Source organism: Amphiprion ocellaris, chromosome 9 (assembly GCF_022539595.1).
Source record: "Amphiprion ocellaris isolate individual 3 ecotype Okinawa chromosome 9, ASM2253959v1, whole genome shotgun sequence".
Taxonomy (NCBI): domain Eukaryota; kingdom Metazoa; phylum Chordata; class Actinopteri; family Pomacentridae; genus Amphiprion; species Amphiprion ocellaris.
The window spans coordinates 249,136-263,143 of record NC_072774.1 but is presented as its reverse complement, the minus strand read 5'-3'; the positions used below and the strand labels follow the sequence as shown (position 1 = coordinate 263,143).

The 14,008-nt window shown below is 41.5% G+C and overlaps 1 protein-coding gene across 1 annotated transcript in view; it reads left to right on the top strand.

Moving 5' to 3' along the window:
* adamtsl4 (ADAMTS-like 4) overlaps positions 1–14,008 on the top strand; it is a 78,840-nt gene that overhangs the window by 54,783 nt on the left and 10,049 nt on the right. Inside the window, exons 12-15 of the mRNA XM_055013544.1 lie at positions 7,818–8,022; positions 8,543–8,716; positions 9,907–10,086; positions 11,544–11,723. Coding sequence (XP_054869519.1) covers positions 7,818–8,022; positions 8,543–8,716; positions 9,907–10,086; positions 11,544–11,723 — 739 coding nt within the window. The remainder of the gene's footprint in view (positions 1–7,817; positions 8,023–8,542; positions 8,717–9,906; positions 10,087–11,543; positions 11,724–14,008) is intronic.

Sequence of the window (14,008 nt, the reverse complement as noted above, 5' to 3'; positions counted from 1 at the left end):
ACTAAACAGCTTCCTGTGTTTTTCACTCATTTCTGTCATTTCCAGCCAGGAGAAACCTGTTGGTCAAATAAAAAATCTAAATTTGACCTGATTTTGAATAATGAATTTATCCAAGCAAATTTTCTCTGTAATTTAAGGTTTTCAAAGGATTAAACAGAATCTGCTCATGTAGGAAAACTATTAGTTCTTTAATCTAAACACGTCGTAGATGGACTGAGATTGTTTGAGATTAGCTGAATGTTTTAACATGGTGGAAATGAAGCTGCCTGATGAGGAGTTATTGAATATTTACAAAAATCTACCAATCATTAACATGTGGACGATGATGTCAGAGGATTTCTAAGATCTGAGTGGATTTAAAAGTCCTTTAAACACATAATTTCTCTGCTCTGAGTCCACCACGTTTTGTTAATCTCTATATTAACCTGTATATTAATCTCTATATTAATCTGTATATTAATCTATATATTAATCTCACATTAATCTCTTTTTTTTAATCAATGCTGGCTGACCGAAATAAAGTTTTGTTTAAAAAAAAAAAAAAAAAAAAAAAAAAAAAAACTCCACCTGCAGAGCGAGTTGAACAGAGCGAGGTGGATGCAGCACAGAGGGGGTATTTTCAAAGGAAAAGTAAATTCAACAAATGAAACATGACCGACATTGAGAAAACAGTTTGACCGAAATCCTCAAAAGTGTGGGAGCATTTCACTCTTCACAAAACAAAAAACATGCGTAACATACAAGCTTTGCAAAAGTAATACGAGATGGAACAGGAGCACCACGATGATGATGCAGCACCTGAAACAGAAACACGTTGGGAGTCTCTGATGAGGATGAAGGAGCTCAACAGCAGGTAAGTCACTACATTATCCTATGTTTGTTCTGTTTTACAGTCAGGAAACGTAACGTTAGTCTCTCTGCTAGCTCTCCTGATGCTAGTGTTTGTTTGTTAGCTGCTACATTCACAGATTACTGCAAATCTAAGTGCAATTATAGCGATTTTATTCAACATTTTAAGACTTTCTGTAAACTCAAGCTCTGTCTAGAAAAGTGGTCTATTATGGGATGGCTACACCGTTAGCATGACTCGTAGCTAACGTTAGCTCTGGTGCTAACAGCAACATGTTTTACATTGAGGTGATACCGTCGGCTTGAAGTGACGCAGTGATCAGAAAACTCTTTGTTGTACAATTTACACACAACCAGGCTTTTATCCAAGCTGCCATCAGGAAGATTTTTAAAAGAAAACTTTCTGCCCAACAAGCTCAATCTGGTCTTCCTTCACTGTTCACCAGTGCCTGACTTCACTCAGTGCTTCCTGTGCTTCTTCTTCATGGCTACAAACAGACTTTAGGTTCATTACCGCCACCTACTGGGCTGGAGTGTTCATCAGAGTTACCGGTGTGCCAGAAATGAGGGAAGTGAGAAGGGTGCAATTAATTGCGTTATTACCCTTAACGCGTTATTTTCGTCGTAATAATTAATCAAAATTAATGCGTTAAAGTCCCAGCCCTAATATATATATATATATATATATATATATAATAATAATAATAATAATAATAATAATAATAATAATAAATTTCATTTATAAAGCGCTTTTCCAAAAACTCAGACACATATATATGTGTATATATATATATATATATATATATATATATATATATATATATATATATGTATATATATATATATATATATATATATATAAAAATAAAAAAACAGATAACTACTGAGTTGTTGTAATTGTGCTGTAGTACATACTCATACTATCTTTCTCATTTTATGAACAGCAAAAAATGACAGGCTTCATGATGAGAAAGACATCATGTCCACCACAGCAGCATCTGTCCTGACTGAGAGCATCCTCAACATGATGCTCACTGACATGAGGCCTCTGTCGACGGTTGAAGACGAAGGCTTCGCTACAATGATCTTTTTTGCTCTGTCAGTCGAAATCTTCTCTTTCTGAATAAAGCGGCGGAAATTAAAAATGTGGTTTTTTTATCCGATTAATCTAAAAAATAATCAACCGATTAATTTTTTTTTTTAAATGATTTGTAGTTTTTATTGTTTTTAAATTTTTGCAACATACAAAACCAACACTCAAACCCCCCCATCCTACCCACCCACAACCAAGAAGGGTCCATCACTCTCAGAGGTGATTTGCATCTCAGCCTATTATGGAAGGCAGTACCCATAGTGAGTAAGCTGGCTGAGTAACCACATAAATAGAACAAAACAAAATACATCTGGCACCAGCTCATTGACATCACTGCGCATTAGCCCGATCTTTACTGTGACATCTGGATGCTATCGAGGTACATGTCCCACTTCAGATAATATTTTTCTGTTCTGTCCAGTATCCTGTATGACATTCTTTCATAAGCAGCAGCTCTGCCCAATTCCATTGTCCAGTCTTGAAAAGAGGGTTCTCCGGGTTTCTTCCAGCTTCTGAGGATGATCTGTCGACCGATCATGATAGCAGTTTGTGTCCAATGTTTCAGTGGTTGTGGAAAACCAGACAACACTGTACAGTCCCCCAAAACATAAAGTTTTGCACAGAGCACAAATTGTCTTTTGATAACATTAGTGATGTTAATATGACTCTTCTTCCAATACTGCCTGATCTTGGGGCATGACCATAACACATGTATCAGTGTACCTTCATCCCTACCACACTTCCAGCAGGCAGCTGTATCCTTTAGACCTAGTCTGAAAAGTCTACTCAGTGTCCAATAAAATCAATGTAGTATTTTAAATTGAATGAGCCTCACCCTCAGATCTTTTGACATCTTTTGGGAGTTGCCGCATATCTTAGGCCAGTTTTCCTCATTAAAAGAGACCCCCAGATCTCTTTCCCAAGCCATTCTAAGTGGGGAGATACCTCCATCTCTTCCATATTCCATCAAAATCTTATAGTATTTGGCTGTTTCATGGCCTTTTCCCATTATCTTAAGAACTCTATTTAGCTCATCTGCTGACCTTGGGGAGTGTAGCCCAAAAGTCTGTTGCAGTAAATGATGTAATTGAAGATACCTCCAGAACTGGGTTTTAGGTAAGTCATATTTATGCTTTAGGTCATCAAACGAATAGAGTGAGTTACCATTATATAGATTTTCCAATCCCAAAATTCCTTTGTCTGCCCATTCCTTCCAGAAAAATGCTTTTTTATTAATATTCAGGTTAGGATTCATCCAGATGCAGGAGGCTCTATTTAAATAAGGATCAAACCCCATCAGGCTTGAGACCTTCTTCCATATACTTTGAAGATGAGATATGACTGGGTGAGCCTTTAACAGTTTGGTGGACAAACGTTGAAGCATTGAGAGAGGAGTTGCTACAGATTGCTCTATACCAAACCATGGAGGGGCCCTCTGCGGGGGCAATGCCCAGTGGGCCAGATGTCTCAGACTAAATACATAGTAGTAATATAACACATTTGGGAGCCCTAAACCGCCAGCGCTGACCGGTCTCTGCAATTTTCTCATGTTCATACGTGGTCTCTTTCCATTCCAGATAAATTCTTTAAACATGTTATCTAGTCTTTTAAAGTAGCTGAATGGGATTTCTAATGGGAGAGACTGAAGCAGATAGTTGATCCTGGAGATACAGTTCATTTTAATAACATTAACTTTACCCCATAATGACAAATATAGTGATGACCAGCGTTTTACATCAATACCTAACTTCTCTATGAGAGGATCAAAGTTCACTTTAATAATATTATCCAACACAGGGGGGAAGAGAACACCGAGGTATCTCATCCCCTGCTTGGGCCATCTGAATCCGCCAGCCTGGAAGAGTGTAGTGGGACAAAACTTTGTTAAGGGAAGAGCCTCTGATTTATCCCAATTTACCTTGTACCCTGAGAACTTCGAGAAGGTGTTTATTGTATTTAGGAATGACGGCATCGAAATCACAGGATCCGACACCAGTAGAAGAATATCATCCGCATACATAAATAATTTGTGGACAGAGCCACCGCACAACACTCCTGGGAAGTTATCGTCCCTTCTAATCGCTGCTGCTAAGGGTTCCATAACCAAACAGAACAACAGAGGGCTGAGAGGGGAACCCTGGTGTGTACCCCTCCCTAATTCAAAATATGAGGATATGTACCCATTGCTTTGAACTGCTGCTTCTGGCCGCTTATATAATAGATGAACCCACTTAATGAAAGTTTCTCTAAAACCATATACTTCCAATGTCCTAAATAAATAGCCCCATTCCACCCTATCAAAGGCTTTTTCGGCATCAAGTGAAACAGCAGCAACTGGCGAATTAGAATTTGAGAATGCCCACATAATATCAATAAACCGTCTGCCGAACTACGTTTGCAAATGAAGCCCACCTGATCTTCATGCACTAAAGAGGTCATGACTTTCTCCAGCCTATTAGCTAAAACTTTGGACAAAATCTTGGTATCCATTGGAATAAGAGAGATTGGACGATAATTTTTACAATCACAAGGGTCTTTGTCTTTTTTAACAATAAGTGTAATTAAAGCTTTTAATAAGGTATCTGGTAACTGTCCCTTTTCAAAAGCCTCATTGTACATACTCAGGAGTAAAGGTGTCGGCTCAGAGGCGTAGCATTTAAAAAAAATTCAGCTGTGAACCCATCTGGTCCTGGGGCTTTCCCACTCGGCAACTCTTTAATTACCCTAATAATTTCTTCCTTGGTTATTTGGGAATCAAGGTTGGCTCTCTGAGATTCAGACAGCTTGGGAAGATCTAATCCCTGCAGAAATGTCTCCATACACTCCCCATTTTGTTGGTTATCAGCTTTATACAAATTTATGTAGAACTCTCTAAACCTACTATTTATTTCTTCAGATTTGACCTCCAGTTCACCTTCCTCTGTTCTTATGGCTGAGATAATTGATGAAAGCTCTCTCTGTTTTAAACAATTTGCCAATAATTTACCAGCCTTATCCCCTGACTCATAATATTTTTGTCTCATTCTGAAGAGCGAGAATTCAACTTTCTGTGACAAGATACTATTATACTCATATTTGAGCTGTGTTAAAGCCCTAAAGTCATCACCAGTAAAGTGTTTTTTTACTTTGGTCTCGAGCTTTTTAATTCTGTCTTCAATTTCATTTTGCCTTGCCATCTTCCTTCTTTTCTCATAAGAAGCATACTGGATTACAAAACCTCTCAGCACCGCTTTCAACGCTTCCCAGGCTGTCCCCGCAGAGGGCGCCGTGGGCCCATTCGTCTCAATGTACATCATAATTTGACCTCTTAATGCCTCTTTAAATCTAGAATTCTGTAGTAGAGATGAATTTAACCTCCACCTTGGCATCCGAGTCCTATCACTAAAAGGCAAAACCTCCAAGCTAACTAATGCATGGTCAGAGACCAAGATACTACCAATGGAGCATGACATTACTGACTGTAAAAGATCTTTGGAAATAAGAAAGAAATCTATTCGAGAAAAAGTAGAGTGTGGGGCTGAGAAGAAGATGTAGTCTCTTCCACGGGGATTTAAAATCCTCCATACATCTATCAAGCCTAAAGACTCAGCCATACGTCTCACTACCAAAGTGGCTTTAGGCATCCTGGTTGAGACAGTGCTGCTACGATCAATAACAGGATCCAGTATTAAATTAAAATCTCCACCAATGATAGTCTTATGGTTACCGGCCTGTTGCATTTTTGTCTCTAAATCTATGAAAAATTGTGGCTCATCTCTGTTTGGAGCGTAGATATTTGTCAGAATAACTATATGACCTTGTATCTCTGACACTATTATGAGGATCCTTCCCATCGTATCCTTAATTTGCCGGATAAATTTAAATTGCAAATTTTTATTTATAAGTGTTAAAACCCCATGGCTTTGACTGGATCCTCCACTCTAATATACATGGCTCACCCAGTCTTTACATAACTTCTCAGCTTCTACTGCCAACTGGTGTGTCTCTTGCAAAAACACCACATCCAATTTCTCAGATTTCAAAACTGAAAATATTTTCTTCTTTTTAATTGGATGACCCAGGCCCTTCACATTCCAAGTGGCAATGCGCAGATTATCAAATTTAGCAGTCATTAACAGCTTTAAGATACATACTTTTGAGATGCAACACTCCCTCAGCTATATGTACAAAATAACTAACTTCAGACCCTTCTACCCCAGAAACCCTCACTACCCAGAGACAGCGCCTAACATAGAACTCTGCACTGCTCCATTGAACAGGACTAACCTGACGGTCCATGACTGTCGATTGTTCAGTGACTTGCCTCACGCAAACCCCCAGCATCGTATTCCGTTATTTATAAATCAAATATTACGAGGAGAGTACTGTAGAAACAAATAAAAGTAGCAAAGGGAAATGACAACCGGTCAACGGTTACCCAGATCTTTTAGTCTATTCACTTCCCCCTTTTAAACCGAGATAAGCAAGAAAAGAAAAAAAAAGGATTAGTTAACATTTAAATTGAAGACAGTAAATAAAATCTAGTGGGGAGCAGGAGGGAGGAGAGAGAGAAACCGTAACTCAGAGAAAATGAACAAAATGAAATTATTCCATTCCCCCTACCCCCTCGACACAGTCATCTCCTCTGCATTGTCGTGTCCCACACACAGATGACAAGTCTGGCAACTTTGGCCCCGATCAGAACCAGGTGACGGGCCACAGGTCACTCAGTAACCCTCTGGATATATTCCATTGCTCTCTTCGGATCGTCAAAACGCTTCTGACCCCCGTTGCAATCCCCCTTCAGGATGGCAGGGTACAGAAGAGCAAACTTCATGTTGCGTTCCCTCAAAGCCTTCTTGCACTCCCCGAATTTATCCCGTTTCAATTGTGTGGCTCTCGAAAAGTCAGGGAAAATCATGATGCGGTTACCTTCCCAGAGAAGCTCTGATTTATTCCGTGCTGCGCGTAGGATGAACTCCCTGTCAGCTGAGCACGGGAAGCGGACCAGGATCGTCCGCGGTCTCTCCCCTGGATTTGGCCGTGGTGTTGGTGCTCTGTGTGCCCGGTCAATCTCTGGTGGCTGTGCCGTGTTGTCCCAGTCGAGGATCGACGCTAATAGTTTCTGCATAAATGCTGCCATATCTCCGCTCTCTTTGCCTTCTGGGACGCCCACAAAACGTGGATTATTGCGCCGGTTGCGGTTTTCCAAATATTCCAGTTTATCACGGATGTTCTCCACCTCCACTTTAGTGGCTAGCGGGTTAGCTTTCAGCGATGCTCTCATCTTTTTATCTGCATCCTCTAGCCACTCCACCCTCTTTTCGACCTCCACCATGCGCATAATTAATGCAGAAAGTTTAGCCTCGACAGAAGTTGTGGTTCGTCGAATTTCTTCGAGACCGGCCAAATCGCTGGATATTTTTTGCAGCGCAGCAAATATGTTAGCAATGTCCTGTCCCACCTGTGTAGCTTCGGAACTCTCCGATATACTGCTGTCGCCATCGTTCTGCGGGTTTTGGGACCTCAGATGTTTCTTAATGTCCCCACTTTTCAAATGTTTCGCCATTCTGATTAATCAAGCGAGTTCTACATGCAAGACACGATTCTAGAACTATGGTTATAAATGCTTATAGAGGATATTTGGTGATGCTAGTTGGAGCTCCTGCTCAGGCAGCCATCTTCTCCTACCACGTCACGTGACTCTCTCTATATTAATCTCTATATTAATCTCTATATTAATATTAATCTGTATATTAATCTCTATTTTTAATCTCTATATTAATCTCTATATTAATCTCTATATTAATATTAATCTGTATATTAATCTCTATTTGAATCTCTATTTGAATCTCTATATTAATCTCTACATTAATCTGTGTGATCTCCTCTCCAGCTGGGAGGTCAGCTCCTGGTCTGAATGCAGCGTTTCCTGCGGCGTCGGCGTGCAGCAGCGACAGCTCCAGTGCAGGCAGAGCTTTGGGAACAGATCCACCATGGTCCATCCTCAGCGCTGTGCCGCCCTTACTGCCCCCCAGTCCACCCAGCCCTGCCAGCTGCAGCTCTGCTCGCACTGGGAGGTGGGCTCGGACTGGAGCTCGGTAGGTCAGAGGAAATACGCACTGGGAAACGAGTGCTGGAAAAAATACCCTCCATCATAAAAACTACCAACCAGGCAACTGGCACTGTAAAAAATACCAAAAAAACCAGCATTTCATTGTAAAAACTACCCACCAACTATCGTCGCATAAATCCATCAAATTATGATGAATAATTAAAATCTTGAGCAAACAGAAGCAGCATTTTATAACAGTCAGTGTTTATTTTCTGGATGCTGCAGCTGGAAATGCTCTCAATTGGAGTCATTGTTTGACCAGAAGGAAGAAACTTGTGAATATTTTATTCTTTAGAAATGCTTCAATCAGCTGTTTAGTCTCTAAATGTTAAAAATGTGGATCAGAGTTTCCTCAGACGTCTGGTTTAGTCAAAGATCTTCAGTTTACCATCATGTAGGACAGAAACCAGAACATATTATTTGTTGATTCATTGATTATTTCTATTGATCCATGCTGGATTGTTTTCTGGGTAACAGAGACGGTAACTTTGTGTTTTTGGTCTCAGTGTTCGGTGGACTGTGGTGTCGGCAGGAGGACGAGGAGCGTTCGCTGCGTCAGTGATCAGGGCAGCGTGGTCAACGATAAGGAGTGTAATTCCCGGCTCCGCCCACAGGGGGACGAGGAGTGCAACATGGGACCATGTGTGACCAATTGGTACTTCACTACCTGGTCCAACATGGTGAGTAGATGCAGTAGAACTCTGGATTATCCACCAAAAAACCTCCTTCAGACACGCTAGTCCATCAATCTGACGGCATTTCAACACTTCAGGTCTGGATCACGTTTCTCTAAAAGTCTCACCGAACTGGACCAGGTTCAGTTTCATCTGAACACATATTCAACCAGCTGGACTTAGATGGAGGTCTGAGGGGTCGAATGGGCTTCCAAGTTCCCCAGATCTCCATCCAATCCAGCATCTGTAGGAGGTTCTGGACAAACAAGATCCATGGAGGCCCCACCTCACAACCTCCAGGACTTAAAGGGTCTGCTGCTAACATCTCCACCACAGCACACCTTCAGTGTCTAGAGGAGTCCAGATACCACACCTTCAGGGTCTAGAGGAGTCCACATACCACAGCACACCTTCAGGGTCTAGTAGAGTCCAGATGCCACACCTTCAGGGTCTAGAGGAGTCCAGATACCACACCTTCAGGGTCTAGAGGAGTCCAGATACCACAGCACACCTTCAGGGTCTAGTAGAGTCCAGATGCCACACCTTCAGGGTCTAGAGGAGTCCAGATACCACACCTTCAGGGTCTAGAGGAGTCCAGATACCACACCTTAAGGGTCTAGTAGAGTCCAGATACCACACCTTCAGGGTCTAGAGGAGTCCAGATACCACACCTTAAGGGTCTGGAGGAGTCCAGATACCACAGCACACCTTAAGGGTCCAGAGGACTCCAGACCTGGATGGGTCCCCAACACTACATCAGGAGGAAGTCCTAATGTTCTTCCTGCTCGGTGTAGATCTGATTGTAAATAATCATAAATTAGGTCAGGATCCAGTTTAGTTTGTTGCTTCCAGCTGTTTAGGACTGTTTCCTCTGAGTTTATTAAAGACCTTTTTTTTCCTGATTATTCCCCTAAGTGATCCTCCAATGATCCAGGATCAGTTAGTGTCTGACAGCAGGATGTCCTGGAACTCTGGGAACTTTCTGTCAGATAGAATCACTGTGAGTTTTCCTGTTAAAGACATCAGACATGGTTTTCTGGCCTCTTAGTTTAGATTTATCCTCTACTCCATGTTCAACATCTCCTGGAGTAGTTCCAGAATCTCTGGGGTTCCTTATAGTCCTTAGATTAGTCTGGATGTCGTCACTTTAAACGACTAATGAACCACCGATGTTCTGCTTCCTGTCTGGGATTTAGTGCTCGGCCCCCTGTGGTCCGGGGGTCCAGAGGAGGGAGGTGGTCTGTCTGACCAGAGGAGGCGCCAGAGAGGGAGGAGGAGGAGGAGACTGTGTTGGGGAGAAGCCGGCTGAGATGAAGGCCTGTAATGGAGGTCCATGTGAGCCCACAGCCACCTGGTACAGCAGCCCCTGGACTCAGGTAACACACCTGGACACACCTGCTCACTTGGACAGACCTGTTCACCTGCAGAAACCTGTTCACCTGGACAGACCTGTTCACCTGCAGAAACCTGTTCACCTGGACAGACCTGTTCACCTGGACAGACCTGCTCACTTGGACAGACCTGTTCACCTGTAGAAACCTGTTCACCTGGACAGACCTGTTCACCTGTAGAAACCTGTTCACCTGTACATTCAGTCTGTCTGTTGTCATGCTGTGGCTCTGGTGTTGGTTTATAATGGGAGTCTGGTGGCTGAAATTCAAACTTTTTTCTACTTTTAAGGATCTTTTTCCACATTTCAGTCCCAATATTCATCAAAAACACCACTGAGCCGCTTCATACCCAAGCTGTGAACCAGAATCACAGTTTCTCCCTCAGTTTACTCAACAGTCTGTTGGTGTTTTTCAACCAGCATCTACTCTACTGGGTTTGTGAGGTTTTCCATCAGGACATAGTACCTAGCATTCACATAAAAATCATTTTTATGATTTTTATGTGAATGTTCTTAAAGAAAATAGAAGTTTTACTAATATATATGAAATCACTTTAGATATTTTTAGGATTTTTTTTGAAGATTTTTACTTATTTCTTGAAAATATTTACAAGAATTTTCTTGCCAAATTTGGGGGATTTTTCAAAATATAACTTTTAAGGGAAACTTTTAAGGAATTATTGGAATTTTCTTCCTGAAGGTTTTGTAAATTTTCACAAATTTGGGGAATTTTTTTGCAGAATTGTAGGATTTTTTTTTTTAGTCAAAGAAACTATATTTTTTGGTGCCCATAAATGAAGACAGCAAGACGGTTAAGGCGTTGAGTCCAGTAGGTGCTGGTGGAAACGCGCCTTATTAGGCCATGAAATGAAATGAAACGTGAATGATTTTCACCAATAATTAATGTAATCTGACTCAGAAAGGTGAGTTTGTTACTTCCAGCTGTTTAGGACTATTTCCTCTACGGGGGCCTTTATTTATACACGGAAAGTTCTTTAATTAAATAAAGGAATTATCTTAATTTGAAAAAACTGTGGTAAATAATGAGACAGTAAAATTCAGTTGTCAATAATAAAAGTAATAAACACATCTGAATTCACTAAATTGCAAAAAAACTATCTAAATGTAAGCCCTAAAAGGAAAAGCTTTCAGGTTGATTTGAAGTTCTCTAATCGATCCGAGGCTCTGACCTTTAAAAACACTTAGTTCTGCTCTAATTTTGGAGATTTATGTCATTGTAACTGCACGGAAAATATCTAATCAACCAAATTCTGTAAAAATATGAAATCTTCAGAGACTGAATGGCGACTGACAGTCAGGTGACAGAGATGTTCACGTTAATTCCAGGTGTTTTCAACTTTTACAACATAAATAATCAAAGAAATTCTACTTTTGTTCAGTTTTTCTGATCCCTAGTTCTTGTATTATTTTATTTCCTTGCAGTGTAACGTCCTGTGTGGGGAGGGAACACAGCGTCGAGACATCATTTGTGTCCAGAAGATGGGGAGCGATTTCACCGTCGCGCCGGCCGCTGAATGCGCTCACCTGGACAAACCTGCGGCGGTGCAGGAGTGTGAGATGGGAGAGTGTCGTCCTCAGTGGTTCACCACTGAGTGGAGCACTGTAAGAGCAGAGCAAACCCTCTAACTCCTAACCCTCTAAACCTTCTAAACCCCTAACCCTCTAAACCCCCTAACCCTCTAAACCCCATAACCTTCTAAACCCCTAACCCTCTAAACCCCCTAATCCTCTTAACCCCTAACCCACTAAACCCTCTAAACCCCTAACCCTCTAAACCCCTAACCCTCTAAACTCTCTAAACCCCTAACCCTCTAAACTCCTAACCCTCTAAACCCTCTAAACCCCTAACCCTCTAAATCCTCTAACTCTCTAAACCCTCTAAACCCACTAACCCTCTAACCCTCTAAACCCTTAACCCTCTAAACCGTCTAACCCTCTAAACCCCTAACCCTCTAAACCCTCAACCCTCTAATCCCCTAACCCTCTAAATCCTCTAACTCTCTAAACCAGTGTTTCTCAACTGGTGGGTCGCGACCCAAAAGTGGGTCGCGGGGCCGTTTTTGGTGGGTCGCGAGCCTTTTTCTAAAAAGAGAGAAAAATAAAGATAATCCAATTTAGTGGCGAGTCATTGTAGTTCCCCTCCGCACCCGCAGGGGGTCGTCGTGTCAGCAGCGACCGGTGAGGACACTCGACAGCGAGTACATTAAATATGGATTTTCCTACATCGAAGACAAAGGAGTCCAAAAGCACGCATCTGAATAAACTTTTCGAGCGGTTTAGCGACTACTTTCCCGATAAACAACCCGAGGACGACTGGGTGCGCGACCCGTTTGGAATAAACATGGAAAGCATCACGTTGCCTAGCAGCGATGAATGTCAGCTGGTGGAGCTATCATGTGACCGCACTCTCAGAAAGAAATTCACAGAGGTAAGCCTTTCCCAGTTCTGGTGCAACGATGTGATGAGAGAGTATCCCTCCATTGCTAGTCGAGCTGTAAAAATCCTCCTACCATTCAGCACCACATACCTCTGTGAATGTGGCTTCTCAGCTCTTGTTCAGCTGAAAACAAAATACCGAAATAAACTGAACATTGAGCATGACCTCAGAGTTGCTTTATCATGCATACAGCCAGATTTTGAGACTCTTGTAAAGGCCAAAAAGCGTCCTCAGCTAAGCCATTAGAACTTCATGTAGTTCTGCAGTACTTTTATTGTGACTTGTGACTTTTGTTTATTTGTAAGTGCTTAAAAACACACTTTTCTTTCAATATTGCACACTATTTTTTCCCCAAATATTGGCTTTCAAATATAGTTAAGCCCTTTGAAAAATGTTTTATTTTGTTTACATTTTGAGATTGATCAGAACATTAAGCATTTCTTCACTTTAATAATTTGTTGAATGCACTTCATCAGTTTTCATGTTTTGGACTCTTTTGCACATATTTCTATACATAGTTTCTCCAGCTACAACAGCAATGTTGCAGACTTGTGCAGTATTATGAGAAGCTACTGGTTTTGTTGAATTGCACTTTTTTTGTAGAAAAAAATGCACTTTTATATATCCTGAGAACTACTTGAGGCTATTCTACTTGTTTCAAAGTCCTCAGTATTTGAATTAGTATTGCTGCTTGATTTTGAGTAGTTGTGAAGTACTTGAGTTCAGGTTTAAAAGTTTTGTCTTCGAACGCTCAATCAATAAATTGTTGATTTTTGGAGAAATATTGTTTGGGTCACGACTTGTCATTTCAGTTTTATGGTGGGGCCCAGACCAGTTGAGAACCACTGCTCTAAACCCTCTAAACCCCTAACCCTCTAAACCCTCTAAATCCCTAATCCTCTAACCCTCTAAACCCTCTAAACCCCCTAACCCTCTAAACCCTCTAAACCCCTAATCCTCTAACCCCTCTAAACCCCTAACCCTCTAACCCTCTAAACCCCTAACCCTCTAACTCTCTAACCCTCTAAACCCTCTAAACCTCTAAACCCCCTAACCCTCTAAACCCTCTAACCCTCTAAACCCTCTAAACCCCTAACCCTCTAACCCTCTAAACCCCTAACCCTCTAACTCTCTAACCCTCTAAACCCACTAATCCTCTAAACCCCATAACCTTCTAAACCCTCTAAACCCCCTAACCCTCTAAACCCTCTAAACCCCTAACCCTCTAACTCTCTAACCCTCTAAACCCACTAATCCTCTAAACCCCATAACCTTCTAAACCCTCTAAACCCCCTAACCCTCTAAACCCCATAACCTTCTAAACCCTCTAAACCCCCTAACCCTCTAAACCACATAACCTTCTAAACCCTCTAAATCCCCGAAACCCTTATCATTAAAGATGAACCTCGGGGCTCCTTCAGGTCATTTTATCGCGGATCATCTGCTTTCT